The sequence below is a fragment of the Aythya fuligula genome, chromosome 9, assembly GCF_009819795.1.
Source record: "Aythya fuligula isolate bAytFul2 chromosome 9, bAytFul2.pri, whole genome shotgun sequence".
NCBI classification, from domain to species: Eukaryota; Metazoa; Chordata; class Aves; order Anseriformes; family Anatidae; genus Aythya; species Aythya fuligula.
The window spans coordinates 474,220-499,583 of record NC_045567.1 but is presented as its reverse complement, the minus strand read 5'-3'; the positions used below and the strand labels follow the sequence as shown (position 1 = coordinate 499,583).

General features: G+C 37.9%; 1 protein-coding gene across 11 annotated transcripts in view; it reads right to left on the bottom strand.

Moving 5' to 3' along the window:
• Positions 1–25,364, bottom strand: part of LOC116492437 — a 98,238-nt gene that overhangs the window by 40,659 nt on the left and 32,215 nt on the right. For 9 of the 11 annotated variants that reach the window (XR_004253598.1, XM_032193188.1, XM_032193194.1 and 6 more), the window contains 3 exons: positions 24,733–24,841; positions 22,383–22,500; positions 1,589–1,669 (listed from right to left, as the gene is read on the bottom strand). Coding sequence is in view for 8 of the 11 variants with exons in the window: in XM_032193188.1 (XP_032049079.1) it covers positions 1,589–1,669; positions 22,383–22,500; positions 24,733–24,841 (308 nt within the window). In the remaining 3 variants the exon portion in view is untranslated. Of the gene's footprint in view, positions 1–1,588; positions 1,670–19,900; positions 20,416–22,382; positions 22,501–24,732; positions 24,842–25,364 lie in introns of those variants that run through there. The other 2 variants (XR_004253600.1, XR_004253599.1) reach the window with 2 other exon arrangements.

The following is a 25,364-nucleotide window of genomic DNA, read 5'->3' as shown; positions in this document are numbered from 1 at the left end:
AGTGACACTGCCAAAGCAGTGTTTGTTTCCTGAAATTTGAAATCACAGAAAAGAAACTGAATGTCTGTTGTAAATATTATCTTTCCCCAGACTGACTGTGTATAGATCTACATATTTTTGCTTTGCTTGTTTCTATTGACTTAATTTGTTCTTGGGTTTCTTGGTGTGTTTGTTATTATCCTTACCCCAATGTATGCTCAACCCTTTGTCGGTTCTGTTTGTTGATCTATGGTAACACCCATTTCCAAAGACCAAATTCTTGCCTGGGTCAGCTCTGAGCAGCCCAGCTCTAGCCTTACTCTGACCAGCAGAGTTTTCTTTTCTCCTTATTTTTTTTCAGAATTGCTGGAAGGCTGCATGCATGTGATCTCGAGTTGCCAGGGGATTTCCAGCTGCCCAGGAATTTTCCTGCTGCAGATTTTCAGTCCAGGAATGGCATGCATCTTGTTGTTGACAAGGCTCACTCTTTCCTTGGAATGTAACAGCCTATGCAAGCGTGCTGTATGTGAGCACTGTACTGGCAAGAGCAGGTTTTCTGTCCTGCAGGACTGCGGTGCAGTCACACATGAGTCCAAGGAGCATTGCTGCATTTTCCAAGAAGCATCGTATCTGTGTAGCATGTGGTGTTCAGTTCTTCTGCACATTCACAAGTACATCTAATATGCTATGAAAGTAATGGATTTATTGTGCATACCTCAAATACTTTAAGGGTATGTGAACACACATTTGTGCCTGGGAAATCCTGCCCAGAAATACAGAAATACTGATGTGGAGTCTTTGCTTAGGCATACTGGAACCAAAGTAGGTTAATCTAGAGCTGTCTATGCACACAGATAATTCAGGGGAATTGTTATAGGATTACAATGCAGAAATATTTTGTATATTTCCTGAACCTATCTTAACCACAAGGGAGCGTCTCAGTTGTGGTAATCCTGGTGCAAATAATGGTAAAACTGGTATATATAGTATAACCATTAAAAAATTGTATAAAATGTAAAAATGGTTTAAATGAAAAATTGGAGGGTTTCAAAGATACATTTTGAAAATTATTTTTAATTATATTTTATACAGTAGTGATCCATAAGGGTGTATTAGATTTTTTTTAATGTTTTTTTTTTTTTAATGACCTGTTGCGCTTTTGTTTGTGCAAAGTTCCATACACTGCAGTTTGAACCAAGTAACTAGAAATGGAAAAGTAATCGGTACTAGTCTAGGACCACTGTACTAAGGGAAAATTTCTTAAAATTGCTAATAACAAAAATTCGGATATCATCTAGGCACAAGGCCATTCTATTAAGTCTGAACTCAAGAATCCTTTTTAGTGCAACATTAAAAGCAAGTTTTCTGGACATTCTGACTGTCCTGAACCTGGTAATTTACTGTAAAACAGATGGAGACATTATGACATCATCTTATTTAAACTGAAATAGAGACCAAAAAAAGTATGTCATGTTCACATATCAATTAAGAACCATTTTTTTTCATTGTTCACCTAATATAACAAGTAATAAAAACCTTAAAAATCATAATGACTATAAAAATATGCCATTGTAATGAAACAAAAAAAAATAATTAATTAGTGTCTCACATTTGTGGTTTGGATCATGCTGAAGGTGATACTGAGCCACAAGAAATGACTAACGAGTTGTAGTCTGCAATCCAAGATTTCCTGAAAGAGCAAACAAGTAAATAATTAACCCATTAACCATCTTAGTAGCAAACCCACTGTATCTACAGCAACCACTATCACCCCACATGAGCTAAGGCAAGTGTTCTAAGACATGCAGTAACTGCTTGGCATTTGCCTGAATTCAGCAATACCTGACAGTTCTGAACTATTTTAATCATGATCAAAAGGATAAAAAAAAAAAAAAAAAATTATATCTAACTATTTTCTTTAGAGGGGCTCACAGCAATTGCTGAGCTCTTACACTACAATCTCAGCAGCTGAGCTCCCTCCCGTCTCCCTTGTCTCTTCTGGCACTGGGTGCAGGCAGCCCCAAAGTTCAGGTCTGGCATCTAGAGACCATAAGCATTGGCAAATCTGGATGATTTTCTGCTATTTTTCACGACAGAAAGAAGTGTTAACATAATACAGCCATTGTCATGAAAGTACATTTATCACTGTCAGTACATTTATCACAGGTTCTTTTTCAAAACAGGAAAGTTCTTAGTGAGTGACTGAAGGATTTCAGACCATGATATTTACAGTTAATGTAAGCTGTTGCTTTTAGTATGAAATCCAATGTAAATTCTGCCCCTTCATTTTTATGATCCCCTGTTCTTTTCAAAAGTAAATTATTGAATTACAGTAGACAGAACTATTGAAAAAGATACGCAAAACAAGCAAAAAGCAAAACAAACAAACAAAAAGTAGAGAAAATCACTACAATGTGGAAAGATATTGTGGTCCTGGGTTGAAAGAGAGAAATAAATGTAGAAATGCTGTGGAAAGCAGAATCAAGAAAAAAATAACATAACAGAAGAGGTGAGAGGAAGGGAATTAGAAAGCAATGAAGACCAAGTGAAAAACACTTTGTAATTCTGACAAGGATGTAGAAATGAGAAGAGAAGGATTATTTTTATGACCCAATTAAATTAAGTATTCTCTCAATTATTTTGCCCTCTAAAATTACACTTTATGTTATCAATTAAGATATTTATCATGAATATCTGCAATATGTTTCAGTATCAACACATCTCCAACACCTTGAAACTCCCAGTTGCAATGCATCCAGACTAGAATCAATATAATAATAATAAAAAAAGGTTGAACACTTATTCAATCTCCTGCTTGTATTCACTCTTTAGAAAAGGCCTATTCTAGTTCATTTCTTAAAAGAACAGAACTATGTGAAGAACAGAATTCGCTGTTTCAGAAGGAAGACTAGATGAAATGAGCTAAATATCAGTACTCCGTATAGCTGCATGTACAAAGCCTTGTTTATTGCCAGTTTAATGTAAGGGCTTACTGAAGCATACACACACACACTTCTATATATTTGGTACGCATTCTACTAGGTGACAGTGGTTGGCACATATATCGTAGCATATAAATTTTATTAAAAGTGTTTCTGCTATAGTAACATTGGATGTGCTGGGGACTATAAAAGATACTTCCATATTTTTGTTCACCTGCTATGGTCAATTCACTGGATACTAGATATACTTGCAGGAAAGTATATATATGTGACACAAATAGACATGTGAACACTGACATGAAAGTCTTGAGAATGAACAATGGAAACTAAAGACCGCTCATTATTCATTACTTATTTTAATTCATATTGAAGCCATATTGGTAGCTTTTTTCCCTTGCATAGTATTCAGGTGTTAGAAAAAAATCTGTGTGTTACTGTGGGGACAAAAAAAAAAAAAAAAAAAAAAAAGCAACCACCCAATAATCAAAGATTGCTGTTGCCGTGATTTTTTACTAAGTGATGTGAAAGATATGTCTCTGAACTTCTATTTAACTACAGAGAGTTTACACAGCTTTTAAAGACTTCTTTCTTTTTTAATAGCACAACTCATGTTCCTTTGACTTCAACACGCACCAATTATTTGTACTAACTCTATTTCTCCTTTGAAACACAAGCTGTGTTCAGAAAAGATTTCCTGTCTCTAAAGATGGCTTGTTATAAACAATAGAAATGCACTGAAATTAATCATTTGACACTTCTTTTCCTGGTATCTTGCAAAGAGTAATAATATCCATATGTGCTATAACACATTTCTAAAACATTTTTTCACTGAGTGATGCAGTTTTGTATGTTAACAACTGCATTTTAATGAAGCAAACATTATCAATAAAGAATGAGTCTACATTTTTCAAGGAGCATTTGGACATCACTGACTTTATTTCATTTGGAATTTCTGAAGACTTTCCATTGAGGTAACATTTACTTTTGAGGTGTGTAATTGGGACTCAGCATGCTCTGTGCTGTAACTCTTTGATGTTCAACAGTGCTGTTTAAAGAAATGAGTTAGAACTGGGAATCCAATATCTGCTAGGAAAATTCTTAAACCCACAGAATGGCTGCCTATTTTTTCCTTCTCTCTTTGTGTGTGTTTATAGTCTTTTTCTTTAGGATTCCTGAACTGACATAATACAAGCAAGGTCCCAATTATCTGCATAAGTAAGTCAGGTTTTCTGCTGGGATTAAAAACACTTAATAAAGCTGGCAAGCAGTCAGTTAAATTCATACTCAGAAGAACTGCAGTGTTTTTGGTCTGGGGATTTTTCTTTCATGTTTTTTATTTATTTATTTATTCCTTTCCTTTTTTTTTGTTTTGTTTTGTTTGTTTTGTTTCGGAGTTAAACAAAAAAAATAGTCTGATGACCTATTGGTACCTCAGGGAATGATACCACATTATTTTTCTGCTTCTGGTTGTAATCATTTGTCTCTTTAAATTGACATCAGCTGAGGCCACTAAGACCCTCACACCAAAAGAAAACTTGAAACTCCTTGCACTGCCTTCAAGGCTTATTTTATACTTCCTAGTTTGCTTGTTTTTCATAAGGTACAGTATGTATTCTGGAGTCAATTTCCTATATTATGGCAGCCTAATCATCTCTGTCCCTTCTTTTGCCCCCTCCCTAAGGCAAGCTCCTTCTGGACAATAATTTTTCCTCTGAGTAGGTCTTTCATTACCACAGGAGAAGAAAGTGATGCATCCCAGAAGGAGTAGATGACAACCTTTTTCAGGCTCCTGAGCTACTGTTTTCATTCTGGGAGCTGTTTCTTAGTTTGTCCTTCTGTATTCAGTCATGTCATTACAGGACTGTCTACCATATAGCTTGGACCATTCCTCTAATAGCAGGCTCAAGGGAATTGTGTTCAGGTTTTATCTCACTTACTCCGCTTCTAGTCATGACTACTGTGCATCCTAAGCTATCCCATAGGATCTACATTTTTCCTCTGCAAAACATGTGCTTTTGCTCCTGCATCAAAATCAATCACAGATCTGGGGCCCCTGAGGGGTACATCTTATCCCTTTTCAGAATACTCAGAAAATGATGGGGGGGAGACTGCAGAGAAAGATCACCTTATCCATCTGTTTTACACAGATGTTCTCACAGGGGATGGAGGCCCAATACAACAGAAACACACTGGTGAACTTGGCAAAAAGTCTCCCTATGTGATTCTTCAGGAAGCAACGTTTAGAGAGAGCTGCTTCCCAGAGTAAAGCTACAGTGACAAATTAAACAGGAGATGGACATCTCTGAGGTAAGGTTTTCACACTTACCCTCAACCACAGAAGAAAACATAGATCATCTCATCTGAAATTTTCTGTGGCAACTCACCTGATCTGATTGAGATGGTCCCTCCTTTACCATAAAGTGCCATTTCAGATTAAGAAGCAAAGAGACCATACACACTTCTCCCTTGAAAGGGTGATATCCTTAAACCAGCACATGTTGGTCTTAACATTTAGGTCTGGCAGAGCATTTACTGAAGAAACAATATTGAAATGGTGAAATAAGTACTTAGGCAGAGGGGAAAAAAATTACATGGCATAAACGGGTCCAAATTCTGTCTCATGCACTTTATTCCAGAAGGCTGTACAGTGTCCAGTGCCCCATGGTGTCCCTGTAGGAGTGTGGTTGTCAGTAAGACTGACATTTCTTGCAACTAGAGGAAGGGCTACTTCTGCAGCATTCAACAAGGACACAATGTCTCCCACACAGCGTCTGCAGCCTGTAGTCAATGCAGTTTGCAGTCAATGATGTCCCATCGCAAAACCTTATGAGAGATCCACTTACATGGAGGAATAAATTCACATCAGTGTGCTCTGCTTGGCCTCTTCTGCACATCTATATGGTGTCTCTGAACATGTTTTTACACTGTTATTTCCAGGCAGTGAACCACACTCCTGGTTTTCAATAAGGCGGGCAATTAGTGGCATGCTTCATTCTCCTCTTGGTCAGCACAAGGATTCAGGAAGGTGTTTTTTTCCTGTCATTTGCTTTCTACAAGCAAAATCATCCAAGAGTCTCTCCATCACTTTCAGGGAACTGTTACAGAAAAAATGGTGCCTGGCAGGTGGATCTAATCTCTATACTATGTCATTTATTTTGTATTTTGGAAGCATTTCTGAATCAATTTATAAAGTATTTGGTGTAGTGTGCTGTATGACACAATGTTATATTGGTTCTGTTACTCAAGTTATAACATTTGCTATAATGTAATAAATTATATAAGAATAAATAATCTACTGGAGTCTACTGATGGCAGCATGCAGGGAAGGCCCTTCACCACATAAAATGTGGCAATTGTTATCGTTAAGTCTGCAAGGAGTTTCTCTTTTAAGAAAAGTTTTCTAAATGGTAATAACTTTCTAAAATGTTCCCCATTTTTGGTTGTAGATTTGGCTGTTCAGCTGGTGATTTTTTGAAAGTTTGAACAAAAACAGCTTAGCTGCTAATAGCTGAAATATACACAAAAATATTACTCTTTTAAAAATGCAGCCTTTGGTAAAAATAGAATCACAGCTGACATGACTCTGGTACAAACACTGTGTTTGGAAAGGAAATAGTCCTCACCAAGGGGTGTGAACAGTCTCATTCCAAACAAAATGGTTTTGATTTGTCTGAGGTTTAAAAAAAATAATGCTCAGGACCTGATCTGAAGCCCATTGACGTCAAAAGAAAGATTCATAGTGCCTTCAATGGGCTTGGGATCAAGTGTGAATGGAGCACAGCACGGGCAGCTGTTTGAGGCCATTGCATCAATGTGATCCACTTAGCATCTGATTCCTAGAATGAGTTTTAACTTTGCTTCTGGTTTTGGGATAGTGTGTACAATTGGCATATCCAAAAGTAACAGCAGGTGGAAGATCACCGATTAATAATTTTTTGTCCCTGCATTAAGAGTTCCATCTCAAAATGAAGACTTGGTGACAAATTCTGTTACACTAACAGCAGAGTGGAATTTCAAGGTCATTTCAGACTCTTACTGATGCCTTGGCCAATTCCAGATTATTAATTTTCATAGAATCTGCCACCTGAGATTTCAGTTGGGCAAAACTTTTGAGCAGAAAAAGCCTGTTGAACTGGACTCTGTGGTACATTCTGTAGTTCTATGTTTTGGTGAGGTGAGCTGAAAAGAGGAGTTTCCCACAGGAGGGCCAAAGACACATTAAGGTTATTACACTTTGAGTGACTACGAATGTATGAGGTGGTAGATCAGATATATAGGCATTCGATTAAGAAAAAAGATTTATACACTCAGACTTGAACAACTTCCTTTACTGCCTATTAATGAGCGTAACTGATGCTTTGTTGTGAATATTCAATCCTCAGCATACAGTGTTGATGCAAATTAATAAAATTACAGATATTCTCTGCTAGCCAAATGTGAGTAAAATAGGCTGCAGAAATATCTGTTTGGCTATATATTTTAGTATCTAAATGTTTTTCAGGTGGAGAAGTGTCAAAGCACTGGAATCTCCACCTGGGATAAAGCTGTGTCTTAAGTACAAGAATTTCCTTAGAAAAAAGACCATGTTAGCCTGATGAGAATGGACATACAGGCAGAGAACAGACGGTTGCTTGAGATCCAACAAGATTTTTTCCACACTATAATGTGGTCTGAGGTTGGTACATATCTGTGTTGAGGTTCATCAGCCAGTTAGCTGCTTTAGTTGACTTGTGAGGCTGGAAGCTGGGCTGGAGGGACAGTAAGCCAAGAGCAGGAAACTATGATTCTCCATGATGGAGAAAATGTTTCTTACACTGAGTATATCTTGTCAGAGAAGGGATAACATTAGAAAGAGAAAAAACCTTCACCACATCCCATTGCAATTACTATTTTTTCAAATTAACTGTCTAAACTGTTTAGCTTCCTTTAAAATCTGTATAGTGCATTGGCACCAACAATGATCACACCTAACCAGCTGTTGGAATGAATGTGCTATGTTTCTCTTAAATAAAATAAACATTATCTAACTGACCAGAAAGACAAATAGAATATTTTCATTTATTACTAATCAATCCTTGATGTCTTAAAAGCAGCAGTTAAAATTCTGGATTAATTACTGGTGATGTTGAAGCATAAAAGTAATAAAATTTAGTACTACTGGACAATTGTTCATTTTGAATCCAATAATGATTTCCAATAATGATTTGTTTAATTATTTTGAATTCTAATGCTGAAATATTTGACTGTACTGAGGATAAAAAATAAATAAATAAAAAATGTATCTGCAGAGGAATATAGATCTAAGCTATCAAAAGTCACTAAGTGTATATTTCTTATATTACTAGACTTGCCAATCTCATTGTTTGAATAAATACTTCTTGCAAAGCATACTTTTATAATATTTTCTTAATCCTGACTGCTTATTTTATTTTCTTTTTCTACAAATGTAGAATCTCTAGAAAGGACCTTGGCTCTACACTTTTTCCAGATCAAATATACATAATTAAATGTGTTTTCTTGCATAGTACTAGTGATCAGATTCTTATGAAACAAACACCTGCTGGTGGGGAAAGAACACTCAACAGCAGAATTTTCAGAATTGTTTCCTTCTATTCTTCTATTTTCTTTACTTTATTCACATCTTAATAACTGACCTGCTTTCGCTTGGACTAATGGTAACAATAATATATTACAATGTTTAGTATGATTTAAAAGTTTTTGCTTCTAGACATTCCTTGCTAACAGTTTCCTCTAAGTGGATGCAATCTACTGACCTGTGTTGGATTGTGAGCTGAGAGTGATATATTCAGGACTATAGTCACATCTTGTTACGTAGATATGCAAAGTTTACATCACAAGTTCTACTTGAACTGCATCATAAAATGTACAATTGTTCCAGACACAATAACCAATTTAAAATTGAAAGTTAATTCATTACATTAGTAATATCATTTTGCCTATGGGATCATTTGTCAATGTTGCCATAAAAGACTAATGATTTGATAACTGAAGAGAATTTATTATAGTAGCAATTTGTATTATTATACTATAAATAAGAGTGTGTTGTCATTTCTATAATAAATCTGATTTTCAGTGGACTATTATTAAGTCATAAAAAATCACCTTGGGCTGAATTAGATCTATTGGATGTACAATAATAATAATACATTAACAAAATGTACATTTAATCCAGTGAGTAATATGGCCTTGAAAAAACCTTAAATGTGAATTAAATTAATCACAGGCATTATTTAAATAAAGATTGGAATATGCCCTTCAGATACTGTCTATACTTTAAAACAGAGGTCTAAGAGTCTGATGCTGATCTTATTTGCACTGTGTAAATCATATGTAACTTCACTAGTGTCAGCAGACCTACTCTAGGGAAAAATGATCCCTGATGAAAAATATCAAGAACAAAATCAGCCGCTGGATATAGAATTATTCAAAATCAGTTGTGTAGGACGGGCTCAGGTAAGACGTAAGAAGTTGTCAAGCATTGTACACACTGTCAGACTTTAAAAGACCTGTTAGAGAATAAAAACGAAAACTATACCTAGGGAATGACACTTGGCAATTTCTGTTTAACCTTGGCCAGGTTGTATCCATACTCTGAATAGTTACCATTGACGATAAGGATGTCAGTGTCTCTTCTCCCTGGGCATGCAGGAATTGGCCAGGAGCGCATCCTCCTGGTGCCCCCTAGGTGTGAGCCCCCGCAAAACGTATAAGGTGGTGTTGGAAGAAGATGGGCCTACAGAGATGCTGAGCAACATCAATGCAGGTGGTGCACAGCATTTGCATTTTACTTACATGCTGTGGTGCACTGGGGGCATTGTGTCTCTCTAAGGTATAATCCCTTCCATAGTTCCCCTCAGAGTGGTATGAATCCACAGCACCCTTTAATTAAAACTGTGCCTAGAAGGCACAACTGAGCCTTTAGTATTGCCACAGGCTTTACATATACCTTTACTTGCAAATTGCAGATAAAAGTAGTTAATTTAAGTACAAACCACCTCTTTTTAAAAAGAAAGACCTTGATTTACACATGGAAGAGAAAGTAATTATGTTTCACAAATGTCACAGCTTGTAAAGAATATTTGATAATAATTAATCATTAAGATAGAAAAAAAATTAAAAAGGCAATTGAAGTCAGTTTGGAGCTGAGGTCAAAACCTTAACCTCTTCAAGGAAATTTTACTTCTCTTCTCTTCTCTTCTCTTCTCTTCTCTTCTCTTCTCTTCTCTTCTCTTCTCTTCTCTTCTCTTCTCTTCTCTTCTCTTCTCTTCTCTTCTCTTCTCTTCTCTTCTCTTCTCTTCTCTTCTCTTCTCTTCTCTTCTCTTCTCTTCTCTTCTCTTCTCTTCTCTTCTCTTCTCTTCTCTTCTCTTTTCTCTTCTATCCTATCCTATCCTATCCTATCCTATCCTATCCTATCCTATCCTATCCTATCCTAGTTTTTATACTACATGTATCACTGTAGTATAAAAATTATACTTTCCAGCATACTAAATTAAAAAATATGATTACATTCCATCAACCATTTAATCAACTATAGTCCTTTAAGTCAATCACAGCTGTGACTGCTCAGTACCTTGCAGGACTGTGAAGCATCCTTCACAATTCTCTAGCCACTGGATTTATTTTTTAATCCAGACTTCCTATCACTTAATTCTCATCATATCACTGAATGAGTGAACCCTAAGTGAATCTAATCCTGACATACCTCTACCCCTCCCTCCATCATCACCATGCCAGTGCTTTGGGTGTCTGTATTTATAAATGGCATTTACCCTCCTAACCACTTTTCTTAGCTACTCCTCTGCAGAATGCAGAAAAGCAGAAGCAGGACGCTCACAACAAGACTGCTGCTTGAATATCCTGCTCATAATCATAGACAGACACCAGGGTGTAAGTGACATTTTTATGCTATGCCAGTGCATATCATGTGTGCCTACACCAATGATCCAAACAGTATGGTATTTCCACTAGTCTGAAGAGTGTCTGCTTAGTTGTTATTCATTTTGTTTGCCCTTTTTTTTTTTATTCTACATTTTCTTCTCTTTCATCTTGTAGTTACTAGCAAGTTTCAGTCTAAATAGGATTGAGGTCTGAAACACAAAATGTTCTTACTCTGCTATTCGATGTTTTTCATCTTTTAAAACACATATATTCAAAGATGAAAATGTCTTTTTTGGAGTCCACATCAAAAGAATGTTAGAAGTCATCAAAGAAAGTGGAGAGCAGAGCATGTGCTATTCTAAAGATGGCTTCAATCCTCTAAAAATTAGGGGTCTGATCCTGCTGTCACTGATATCAGTGGGAAAATTTCCACTGACTCCAGCAGGTAAACAATCAGACCCTGTAATATTAAAACACTGACAGACATAGATAAGAGAAATGTGAAGGACATTTTTTAAATATATATTAAAATACCAGTGCACACAACAGAAGCCTAAAATACTCGTGATGATGTTTTCTTAGTTTTCTGAGAGGAGAAAGTGAATTAATCAGACTTTGCACACAGCTCTTTGCCCTTTCTGAGCATCAGGATGCATTTTGTTTCTTTGCTTTTATCACAGAAAAGTTTCAGCTACAATGTTACAACTACACATGCTGAAGATATGTGACATTTCTGAACTTCATTAACTTTCATGGACTTTTAATAAATTCTAGTTGTTGTTTATAGCTTATTACAAACTGTCGTATAGCTTAGAATACACAGCAAAGCCAGGTAGGCATGGTTTCCTACAGAGAGGTCTCCTGCCTTCAGCAGATCCTTACCCTAACACCTTCCTCTCTCTCTCAGACCTCCTTTCTCCAATCCCTCTCTTGCTCTAGCTGGGCAAGCACTATGTACTGTGGGCTGGCTTAGCCGTGTCCAACATCCCCAGGCTGGTAGTCCGGAGAGTTTAAACGGGGTTCTGTTATAGCCTTTTCATTCTGTGGGTAGGCCAGCCTTTCTCTCTTCAGACCAAGTGATAATGCACAGTTAGAAACTCCATGCAACTTCATATCTTCAGGATTTCTAATTCTCAGACTGCTGAATTACAAAGTTTAGTACACACAACTTCTTAATTTTTTTTCCCATGGCAACAAGACAGCATGGTTCCAGTCTACCCTCCACATTTGCTCTTCTATTGCAAAAAGTAATTTTGCTTTAAACAAGTTCCTTGGACCAAATTGCTAAAGGTGGGCATTGGATGGTGAAGCCTGGTTTTCCTCCCTGTAACAGCCTACACAAAAGGCCAGTTATGATACCAGTCCAGACACTCAGCAGGATACAGGAATAACTCTCACTCTGCATCTCAGAGGGCAAGGGAGTGTCAAAACTAGGAATCACGCTCTTTCTGTGAATACACATGATCTATGAACACAAGTTGTCCCACCTTAATGGATAGGAAGTTCAAAGTGAACCTGTATCTAGTGGGATTGCAAGCCAGTGCATAGCTGACCATCAGTTGTAGTTGAGACAGTAGTTAATAACTGAGAAACCGCAACTTAGCAAACAAATTAAAAATGAGCATAAGAACAAGGAACAGGAAAATGAGTTTTTGAAAGGTGGGATTTGCCGAATTCCAGGGGCTACTGATTTGACACATTTTTTATCTTAAGCCCCAGATGACTGGGTAAGGTTCAAAACAATGAGGATAACACATTCATGCAAAATTGTGTAGAAAAAAAATGAAATCAAATGATTTGAGTGCTGCTTCTGACTAGGGAGACTCCATATATTTATAAGGAGAATGATTGAATCTTCCATCAAAAAAAGAAATGATCTCTCATGGCATGCCTGATAATTTAGAGTCTTCTCAGGTTTTTGAATTATGCTACTGTCTGTAGCTGAAAATTTTTTTGATAAGCATCACTAAGTGGTCTGGCTTTAAACCAAGCCTGTCATCTAGTGGAGTGCTATGCTACTCTAACTTTAACTAGATGACTGGCACACATAAAATAAGGAAACACAAATGTGACACAGCTGCAGCTAGTCTGGCGGAGCTAAAATGCTTAACAGTGTTTTATGCCTGTAATATAAGACTGCTTACTAATGGGAGAATCCTAAGTGCAAAAGAGTGACAATCAGATTGCCTTTGATATAACTGGTTATAAAAATGTTGGAGATTTAGTATTTATGGTGCCTGCAGGTTACAATAAAATGCTTTTTGTGTAATGACTTTAGCAGACATTCAAAATGCTGTATAACTATGGGCAAACTTCACAAATAACTGCCCAAAACATGTGTAGCAGGCTAGGTTTGCAGCAGAGAATAGGTTAATGATCAACAGTTTACAGAAGGGCTTGTGACATAACTTAGACATTATAGTGGCGTGTTGTGCAATCCATGTGCCCTTTCTGAATAATATATCTGAGTGTGCCAGGAAAAAAACGGTATATGTATTAAATTTGGTAAATATGAGTCAGTGCAGTAAAATAAATAAATAGTGTATGATCCAAGTGCTTTTGTCAATAATGCATTGTGTCAATAATGCATTATAATGCCACATACTGTACTAAAAATCTAATAAATACAGAATGTCAGCTGGATAACTAAAGCATAAGAATATGTTAAGTTCTTGCACTTGAAGCAAATATAAACAGCCTTATTTGTGCTCTAGGAGTAAAAGATATTCCCCTCAGGAAAAATACATACACTATCACTTATGCTACATTTTAAAAGCAGGTGTTCAGAAAAGAAATTGAGGGATCTGCTCCATTAATTATGATCAGAGGGACTAATATAGGAGAAAAATCAGTTGAGAGAAGAAAAGACAGATGGATAGAAATGTAAACTAGAAATTATTTGTTCAGCCAAGATATATATACACCGGAACCTGTTATGCACTAGGACATTGTACTTGGTGTCTCAGGAAGTATGTCTGCGGAGGTATAACTTGTAGTTGTGATTACAGCACTGCACAGAAAGTGCTAAAATAGCTACCTGATTTAACATGGCATGTGACTGGGATGTTAACAGGCTGTGTTTGGACCTCTTTCTTTGTATCAAACTTAAGAATACTGTGCACAGTTGAGTAAACGCCTATGCACAGGTGTGATCTCCAGGGACAGCATCAATCTGTTGTCCATGAAATGACTGTAGAGGTTTACTGAAACTAATGGTCCAACCTGGATGCTGATGTAACCTCTACAGCTCACACCAGACTGCACAGAAAAACTGAAGATCAGAAGGACCTTTCCCTGCCTGTACAAACCAAAACTGCATCATTTATTCAAAATACTAATAGCTGGCACAGAACTGTGAGCTGGCAAGGATAAAACAAGGCAAAAATAGCAAGGGTGGCTGCTGGCAACAACAGCAGGTTCCAGCCTGTGGTTCAGCTAGCTGACTTGTTCTTGAAAAGATCATAACTTCACACAGAAATTCTCCCTGATATTTTCTGTAGTGTTATGCAGTGTCACCAGATATATTCAGAACTAGCATAATTTTATTTATTTTTTATTGGGCCTCCACGATAACCTTTGCAAAAACTCATGTTTCCAAACTACATCAAGATCTTAGGGCTGTGATTGATAATCATTTGTGACTAATCTGATTTAGGAAAGGATGTCACACAATTAGGCTGTTGATCAGCTTGCAGTTTGTGACTGCTAAGCCTCTACAAAGACAGCATTCTCATTTTTATGACCCGATCTTGCAAAGAAGTCCAAGAAGCTGAGGGTCCAATTACTCACAAAAGCATGATCCAGAAACATAAGCATTTGAAAAAGTGCAAAATTTTAAGCATTTGAGTAGTTCTATTGACTTCAGCCTACTCTTGTGTTGTATTGGATCAGTCTCAGACTAGAATAAGGTTATCTGTAAGAATGCAACTGTCAAATACTCTGCATACGCCTCTCCATTTTGTTCTTTTGCACCCATGTGTAATGAGTTGTGCATCTGTTTGGATACTGGAGTACTAATGTAAAAAAGTGGTGTTTTGCCTTAACTAGAAATAAGTAGCAAAAGTATGTTGGGTGTTTCTAAAGGCAAAGCATTCTTTCTCTATGGTTTCTATGTTTACCCAACAATGATGCATTCCCTACATCTAGAATGAAGAAAAAAAAAAAGTAAAAAATGTGATGATTGTGCCTATTTGAACACATAGACATGAATGTATTTTATGTTTAAGCTAAGAATATATTGTAAAACACAGACCAAAACCTGATTACGTGCAAGGATGGGTAACAGTATGTGGCTAAAGTTTAGGCAAGCACATAATTGTGTAATGAAATCACTTAAATGTGTTGGGAAATGCATTTTCCTTTCACCCTTGGCAAAACTGATCTGCACAGGAAGAACTGGAATTCTATACTGAGGTTTTTACTCCTGTTCCCCCAGCCCTCTTCCTGCCCTTTCTGCTGGGTCTACAGCTTTTACATGTCTCTCCATGACTCTCTTCCTTTTGTCTGCCTCCTCAATGGCTTGAGTCCTAAAGAAATCTTCAGCTTTGAAGACTGGCCTAAAAAAATGGTAATTTTCCAGACAAAGGCCAGGTGTTACTTCCGATTCATACAATATGCATCTCTATTATCCTGCAGGTCAGCTCCTGCCGTGCTTGCTCCATGGGTGTTCTGACTGTGTAAGGCCTATGAGATTTGCCCCACATGAGTGAACTGCAGATGGCACTTTCATTTCTCCTGTTTTAGTAGCAGTCAATTTTCCAAACTTTCCTAATATCAAGCTACAAGGTGATTTCTGTGTCAGTGCCTCACAGCTTTCTCACGCCAACTGGAGGAGGAAACATAGTGTCCATCATGAGAAAACCGGGTCAGGAATGAAATCTCCAGCCCCATCAGCAGAGTGACCATCAGCACAGCTCTGACCTGCCCAGGCACTCTGCCGAGGCCAGCTCCTCAGACTATCACTGCTTCCAGGGCTCTGCCACTACAGGGGGCAGAGATTTTGTCTCACTGTGCATTTCCCTTTTGCCTTTAGAGAGACAAAATATCAGTTCCCCACAAAAGAACTTCAGCAGGAGAAGAGGTAGGCCAGGCTTTGCAGAGCAAACTTCCCTGAGCACACCACACCTACCAGGTGCCGTGCAGCTCCTGGATCAGTGCATGAACAAAGAGCCTTGCATCAATTCACACAGGCATCCAGACACTTGCCAGGATTTCCTAGCTACTTGTGGAGGCATGGTCATCTGTGTGGATACACCTTCCTAGCAAGGTCAGCCTTTTCAAGCAATGAGTTTTGGATCATTGTTTGCTCTCAGGACAGATTATTTTTATCTATTTCCACAATCAGGCTAAGATAAAAAGGAAAAACAACCCACCCTTTGTAAATATGCTGCATCCAAACCAAACTAACCCATTTGGTTTCTGCCAGAAAACAGTCAAGTTTCAGTTTCTAAATAAACCGCTTCTGAAATCATCACTCTGGAATTGCTCCCTCTCCTGCACCATAATTGTGTGTCTTGGATGGAGACAGGAATCATGTTAGAAAGGAACACTATCTGCAGCCATTTCTCTGTAGTTAAAATCCTTTTTTTTTTTTTTTTAAAGGATTTGAATGTTGCTAAAATTCCCAGAAGTTAGACACTGAGATGCAATCCAGAACTTTTGAATTATTGTTAAACCTAATTCAGCGATTCACTTTTATGTCTGTGGTGATAATTAGGAATGGATACCCCTTGTGCTAATGATAATGATAGTGTTATCTCTGAATTTGGTAACATAAAAGAATATTTTTAAAAGGCAAGTAAACAGCGCTGCGTGTGTGGGGAGTCTACGCTTCACCAACATGCACACACGAACATCAAACATTCTAAATATACAGAACATTGCTTTATATACTATACCCAAGTATGCCTATACATACGTACAATCAGGAAAGGTAACAAACAATACTTTAAGTTCCATGACTTAACAGTCTCCATTTTCCATTCCTTTTCTTGATTACAAACAACAGTCTCCACTTCCCATTCCTTTTCTTCAGGCCTTATGTATCCCGTTCTTCCCGGATCGAAGAAAAGCATATCCATCTCCTTTTCAAGGCCAATAGGGCCTGGGTCAAAAGGCACGTTCAGGTCAACAGGGGGCGTAACAGCAAAAGCCTTCGATGGCTGTAGCAGCAGAGGGGCCCATGGCATGGCAGTCGGATCAGTAAAGGAGCCCACAGCTCCCTCACTATCTGGCAAACCACACGTTTGTGATTGTGGCTCCACATGGCTCTTTAAGGCCTCAGAGATTGCTCGCCAGGTGCCGAGCAATCCCACTGCAACCTTGTCGTTTTTAGTTGCAGGGTCCCACACCTTGACCTCAGTTTGGTCCCATATTTCAGGTTCATAAACTGTCCAATTGTTAATAAGGAGAATAAGCTGTAAGATTACCAGGACAGTCTTTGCTCCTAAGGACAGATTCCCCATAATGCACAACTGCTTACCAGCGAGAGGCAGTTGTGTGCACAGGTCTGCTTCTCTCAGCTGGAGCTTCTCTCCAGCTCCAGTGTGCCAATTTCCAGGAACTTTCTGTACGAGCTTCTCTGAGCAGTTTGCTGAGTCTGGCCGAACGTATCTTCATGAGGCAATCAATGTGCCTGCTCCTGTCCTGGTCTCCATTCTGCCAGCCTGTTCCTCTTCACTTCTTTTTCCCGCTTCTTTATTGATGTAACTTCATCGTGTTGCCTTTTTCTTTTTTTCTTCTTTCTTCTCCTTTCTTGAGGGCAGGCTCCCCTCTTATACCCTTCTTTCCACAGCAGTTCTTTTCAAAACAACTTTTCATTGGTAACAACAACAGCAAACACCCAGAAAAATCCATGCCTTAACAGCTGGAGAACAAGAGAACCAGCTGGGGAACAAGAAACCCCAGACTGCATGGAGTCTCCTGAATCACCCTTCTTTGTTCCTTCTAAACTCTTTTACATTCCTGATGGCCTCGTCATTAAGAGTCTAATGTTATCTCAACCACGGGGCTTTCCAACCTCCATGGCCACATTCCCAAATCTCCCCCTTTTTTATTAATATCAACCATTTTCTCGACACAAATTAACACTCCATATATAACAATAGAAAGCCTTAAGCGATGGGTAGATCAGGCCCAGGCTAGTTTACAGTAATATGTTATTTAAATTAAATGTCTTATTACACAACAGATGAATCTACAACACTATGTGATTGTGTCCAATGGAAAGCTTGAATCATGATTTCTACCTGACATATCTAGAATAGGCTTAAAATTGTACATTACCATTCCTTAATTTTTAATTTGTTTTTATATTTTTTTATTATGTAGTTTAACCATGTAAGTACAGTGAAACGTATCATGTTATCTAAAGGCTGAATAATAAAAGAAAAATAAATGAAAGTGAAGAAAAGAAGTTTTAAAACAAGATTGAAACGTCAGAAATAAATAACTCATTCCATTAGAAAGAAAAAGCAAGAAACCTAATTATGCAGAAAGCCGCCCGACACCAGCCATGTGTAGTGGGTTTACGTGGCAAGGTTTTGGTAGCAGGGGGCCATAGGGGTGGTTTCTGTGAGAAGGATCTAGAAGCTGCCCCATGTTTGGTAAGGGCCCCACTGCTGACCAGAGGCGAGCCAATAAGCGATGTTGTTTTGCGCCTCTGTGAGAGCATATTTAAGACAGGGAAAAAAATGCTGCACCACACAGCAGCTGGGAGAGTGAGAGGAGTGAGGAACGGCCTTGCAGGCACCAAGGTCAGTGAAGAAGGAGGGGGAGAGGTGCTCCAGGCGCTGGAGCAGAAGTCCCCTGCGGCCTGTGGTGAGGACCATGGTGAAGCAGGATGTACCCCTGCAGCCCATGGAGTACCACGGTGGAGCAGGGTTCCACGCTGCAGCCTGTGGAGGAGACCACAGTGGAGCAGGTGGCCCTGCACCGATGGAGGCTGCCACCTGTGACCCCTGCTGGAGCAGATTCCAGGCCAGACCTGTAGCCCATGGAGAGGAGACCACGCAGGAGCAGGTGACCTGGCAGGAGCTGCTGCCCATGGGGGAGCCAGGTTGGAGCAGTTTTCTCCTGAGGGATTGATTAAGGAGGTATTGGGGAGGCATTGGGGAGGCAAGGACAATCCCCAGACATGGACTGTATATCTCGAAACAAGACACTGGAACTCATGATAAGGAAGCGGCAGACGGACAGAGAAACAAACGTAAGGACTATAAATCTCAAAACTGGACATTGGAATTCATTATAAAGATACAACAAACGGGAGAATTAGCAACAACCAGCTCTTGCAATTAAGAAACATGCCAATTCAGCAGATTCCTGACCAAAGGTGAAAAGTACACTGTGAGGAAGACTCGGGGTCTACCTCCCAAAGACCCCTGCCCACGTCCCAAAGACCCCTGCCCACAATTCTTGGAAGGCTCTGCGCAGGTGCAAGGTGTCAAAAGACTAATTAGCATGAGAAGCGAGGGAAGGCGGGGATAGGTAATGCATATGTATAGGTGCTTGTAGAATATTGATAGATTGATTGTATAAATTCAAGACTGCTTTGGGTATGCACGATAGGTGGAGAGATCCCCCGTGCATCCAGCGCTGCAATAAAGAATATACCACTTAAAGGAATTTCGGCTTCGATCTTTGAATCAGGATGGACCCCGTGGTATGGACCCATATCTGGAGCAGTTCTGGAAGAGCTGCTGCCTGTGGGAAGCCCATGCTGGATCAGTTCATCAATGACTGTATCCCGTGGGTGGACCCCACAGCACAGGGGACGAGAGTGACCAAGAAGGTGCGGCAGAGATGCGCTATAGACTGACCATAACCCCCATTCCCCCGTTCCCCTGCGCCGCTCGGGGGAAGGAGGTGGAAGAGGGTGGATGGGGGGGAAGGTGCTTTTGGTTTCTTTCCTTTGTTTCTCACTTCACTAGTTTGTTAGTAATAAGCAATAAATCTTACTATCTCCCTATGCCGAGTCTGTTTTGCCCGTTACAATAATTACTGCGTGATTTTCTCGTCCTTATCTCAACCTTTGAGCCCTTTTCACATATTTTCTCCCCATTCCTCTTTGAGGAGGGGGAGTGAGAGAGCGGCTGTGGTGGAGTTCGGCTGCCCACTCAAGTGGAACCATGACACCATGTTATGGAGAGCATTAAGGCAAGACAAGAAAGGTGATGAAGTAAAATGAGTAATGAGGACTCTGTGGTTACAAAAACTCAGTAGACATGGTGGGTTTCACATTTGTGACAGTAACAGTGACTGGGTTCAGAAAATAAATGGAAGCTAAAGGTTGTAATTAAACTTAAAACCCTACAAGGTCATGCTTCATATGTGAGACAATTGCTTTGCACTGCTCTGAATGCAGCTACTCACAGTTTTTGCTGAAGGGATTGAAGTGAGATGAGCAGCAGAGCCCAGGAGAACAATCCACAAGTTTGTAGTTTGATGCAACACTTGGATTGTCACACCTTTAAGCCTGCATTTGGATTGCATTGCAGTTGAGGAAGCTAGCATGTTCCCTTACATGAAAGTGCTGATCAGAACAGGAATGGACTTAATGGTCTTGAATGCTCTCCTGTGTTTCAAGTTTATAGCACTGAAAATGAGGATGATATCAGGCCTGTAGTTACAAGGTTTTGAACATCTAAGCACTATTTCACAACTTTTTTTTTTTTTTTTCCTGTCCAAAGTAAGTTTTTATAGTTTAGCCATTCATCTCATGAAGTGGGAATTTAACATGTCATTGTTGACAGACTGTTAACTATAGCAGCAATGATGAAGCTTCTATAATATTGACCTTTCAAAAAATAAAACTGCAATAATGATGTTGTTTCCATTAGACCTTTCAGATCACTTACAAATTATCTGGATCTCCTACTGTTTATTTGTTTTTACTTTAGATTGTTGCCCCAAGCATTTAAATAATTATAATAAAATAATAATAGAATTAAGATTAGATAAATTAAGTGGAAACAAAACTGAATACATTTTCCATGACAGCTGGCAAGTCCCATTCTGTGACTGCTCAGAAACAAAACTGGAATTTTTATGACAGTAGACAATAAGGCGATCATGTACAGGATGTAACCCAATGCTCAAGAGGAGCAGTGTGCAAGTGACACCAACAAAAACAAATTTGATTCATTTATGTACTGTTAATTACCATAACTTACATAATCATGGACATCTGTTCTCCCTTTTTCATACATGTATGTATACGCAGATAATTACCACTATCTATTGGTAAGAAGAGCAAAAAGCACACTATAGTGATAGATGGGGTATAACATACAGGTGTATATATGTATGTATACATATTTCATATGTATATATACACTCATATATACACATCTGTCTGATTTATTCTTGAAACACTTTGCATGTCATTTTTTTTTCCTAAGCTTCAAATCCAAACAATAAGTAGGTGTGCTTACGTGGGTGAAGGGGCATTTTACAGAAGAGTAAATCATTTATAATTAATCAAAATAAATTAATCTAGGAATGCAATATCTATTGTCATGATTCTTCTGAACCACTGTATTAAAGAATTATTTTCAGCCATAGCGACAAGAATTATTGTCTTTAGTCAGTTGCACTGTTTCAAGAGAAACATCCATTTTTTTATTGTTATTTAATTAAAAAAGAAAAGTAACTGATACACAAATTACTGTTCTTAACATATAGTCTTTTTTTTCTGTTGAGACTTGAGCACTTAAGGCTGATTTTTGTCCCTGTGAAACATTTTCTGATTTTCCCTTCTCATTTTCTATATTTTTGGAACTTTAAGAAAATGTCAAGAAAGTTAGGTTACATTTCATGAAATTCATTTGCTTGAAATGTCTGTCATTTCAGCATTTATTTTTGTGCCTACAGTCATATACCTTCTCTATACAGATTAAGGATTTTTTAAAAGCATAGCTCTATTTAAGTAATATTTTTTCAAAAATAAATGGAAATACCCACATAATTAAGGTTAATAAACATTCTTTTCTTAGAGCACAAGAGCTCTCCATCCCTGTTGCAAGGCCAGCTCCAAATCCATCTTTACACCTGAGCAAGATACAGACTATAAAAATTCTGCATTTGTTTTCAATCTTTTGTTCTGACTCATATCACCTAGTACCAGACATTACAAAGAAAAAAAAAAAAACAAACAAACACACAAAACAACAACAAAAAACCTACACTGTGCAGCTGTATCATAACCTACTGAACTTTTCTTCTCTATTAGCCAATTAACCAGAAGATTAGCTTGCATCCCGACACTTGGCAATTCTTTTTTTCTTTTTCTAATGTGTATCTGCTTTTAATCTCTAGTGTACTAATTCAGTAATATACTCATTTGAAAGCTGTGAAACTATTTACATACTGTATTTTTGTCACAATTCTTTGGAGAGAAGAAAACTCAAAGGACCACCACTCAGCAAGTTGAATCATCAGTCCACAGTCTCACTGTGCTCATAGAATTAAGGGACAAATTCTCTGCTGTTATATACTTGGTCCATGAGGAGGCTGATGATAAAAGGGAGTAGGGAATGATTGGAAAATAATGGCATACTTTACCAGTTCCAAGGAAGAGGTCCTTTGTTTTAAAACAGTAAATTGTTGCTCTGGCTTGACATCTGGCATCAAGAGTATGGTATACAGACATATGGCATTATTTGAGATGATCCTGAGGTCTCTAATAGCCAAAGAAGATGCACAGACATAGACACATAGATATAGGCAAAGATATAGAAGAAATATATACAGATATATTTTTGCACATTTTATTTTCTCTACTGTTTCTGCTGACTAAAGCAAAGGAGGCTGAACTTGGTTCATTAATCCCTGTCCCACAGCTTCGGGGAAGTGGAGGGCTTTGATTTTATTTCTAAGTTGTCTTTCCCACTGTGGAACAAAACAAAACAAAACAAAACAAAACAAACAAACAAAAAGCCTTGAAATTAATTTACTGAGTCATGAAGACTCCCTCTTTCAACAACCCCCAACTGAAAGCATGCTAAGCTAAGAGCTGGTACAGCAACGAAATAAAATATGACTGGATATAAGTTAGTCTCTTTGACCTGATTGAAACTAATGCTCTGATATATCCTGTATACTGCAGACTTTACACCCACTGAAATCCAGATTAATTCCAGGGAAATCAGTGTCACTTTAGGGTGACTGAAACAGGTATTTTTTTTCTAATATAACTCATGCCAAGTAATATTGGTACTAAGTATGGTACAAGACCAAGTCTTTTAAATGCCGTATCTCCTAAGAACATTTTTTCTGAATAACAATGTTTTATCTTTTCCTTCAAATTTGCTACATTTGAAATATTTTTTCCTAGCACCTGCTTAATCTTTTGTTCCATAGATAATTTCTCATTACCCAGGTGTCCTCTTAGGGACCCACAGAAAGATTGGGCCTAGTTTAAGCGTGAAATAATCCTGTTGCTTCTATCTGAGAATGAATGAGCCCAGGATTAGATCAGATAAAACACACTTGAGATAAAATGCACAAGGTGGATTATATGAGAAAAGAGGATTTAGTGAAGAACATATCCACAACTTTTTGTTAACATAGAGAATGGTAGCTTTTGTAAGCAACATTTATGGAAACTCAACTGGAGGTTTGAAAGCTATGCCTTTTGTTGTACATTTCTCTGCATACATTTGCTTTGTAGTTGGTAGCTTTAACTTTGGAAGCCATGCTGGGCCTTGACTCATGCACATTTTGTTTAATGAAAAGCTAAGGATGTACTTTTACTCATACATTCTTGTTTTGTTTTCTTTGAAGTTTATTAAGCTATCCAGTAAGATGAGAGGTTCATTAGGTTGTTATTATCATGGCTACAAATTAAGCATCTGTTCCCTGGGGAGTTATAAGCTTCAAGTGGATGTCAGAGACATACTTATTACAATATTTACTTAATTACCAAGTTACTGCTTCTTGTCATATAAAATACAAACATGGACTCTGCTGTCCATATTAGACACATACTCTTCACCTGCTGAATGGTTAAGATACACTCATTCCATTTAGCACTCTTTTAAAATATGCAACAAAATTTTTGTCATGTGATCATATAAACAGGTAAACCAAGAAAAATTAAGGACAAAATTGAATTTAATATATTATCGATAGCATTACCATTGACTTTGGGCTTACATGTCAGGATGTTGGTAGTTTCCAATAGCAACAAAAGCACACACAAATTAGGTAACCATAATTAGCCAAAGCACCTCAAAAGTCAACAGGTAAGGGTGTGTTGTCAAGTAGCTGGTTGAAGATCATTGGAGTTAAGAGCTCTCCTAAAAGCAGTTCAGATGTAATGCTAATGATCTGTAATAAAATCAGGCTTTTCAAGGCACATATCTTTTATGAAAACTCAAGGAATTTCACATAAGAGGTACATGTGTCATCACAAATGTCTGAAAGTCACTCTTCATCATCATTTTGTTGTTGTTTTTTTTTCCCTCCTCTTTAGTGCTTTAATTATCTAATGCTGTAAATTATAGAATTACCAGATCTTCCCCTGTCAAGTTTTCTGAAGATGTCAAGCCATGTAAAACTGAAAATGTTATTTCCTCTTCTCAGATATGACTTGTGAGAACAGATATGGCTGTTGGGAGGATGTCAACACAACAGAACAATGTCTGCATTTTTGAGAAATTTGTGTCAATTTTTAATTCAGAAGTTGCATTTGGACTTTATAGGTTATTGACTGTGAAACTCATCATTTGCATGCTATCTATCATATACCTCACTGAATACCTCACTGAAAACCTTCATTGTTTTTGTATCTTATAGGCATAAATCTCACTACCAGTAATGTAATTTGATATGGTCCATTCTAGCAGCCCTTTTCCCTGTAAAACAAACAAACAAACAAACAAACAAACCAAAAAAAACTATAATTATTTACCTTTCATGAATCCTGCCCTGGAGAGGCCCATCTCTTCCCCAGCTATGGAAGGAATACAAGCTTCTAACTCCAGATCCATTGAACCATAGCATATGATTAGCTTTCATGGCTTCCAGAAATTCCAGTTCATGTATAGACAGCAAACATAAAAAAAAATGACTTATGCAAGTTTAAAGAAATAAATAATACTTAAACCTCAATTTTGAGTCTTTTCTGGTTCTCCCACCTGAATGAAAGGCCTACTTGATGAGCTAATCACCCACCAATGAACAGGACTTCTAAAATAAAAAATGTGGTTTTTTTTAAACTGTCAACACAAAAATATTTAAGCTTAATAAAAAGCTTTTTCCCACCCTGGATGAGTCAAGAAAACTCTCATTTGTTTTGGTATACCCATATAAACCACTTTGAAGTAAAATATGAGCATTTGCTCTCCAGTATAAAAGAAAGGATAAAAGAAAAGTGAAAAATCTATCATGCCTCTCGTATAGAAAATACAAAAATAAATATTTTCCCAGGAAACTATGCATACTAAGCAAAAAACCCAATGCTAAAGTCCTCACTGTGCATTCCTGCTAGATTTGCATTACCTAGCAAAGGATATTGAGGACTTTTCCTAAAAAAAATAAAAA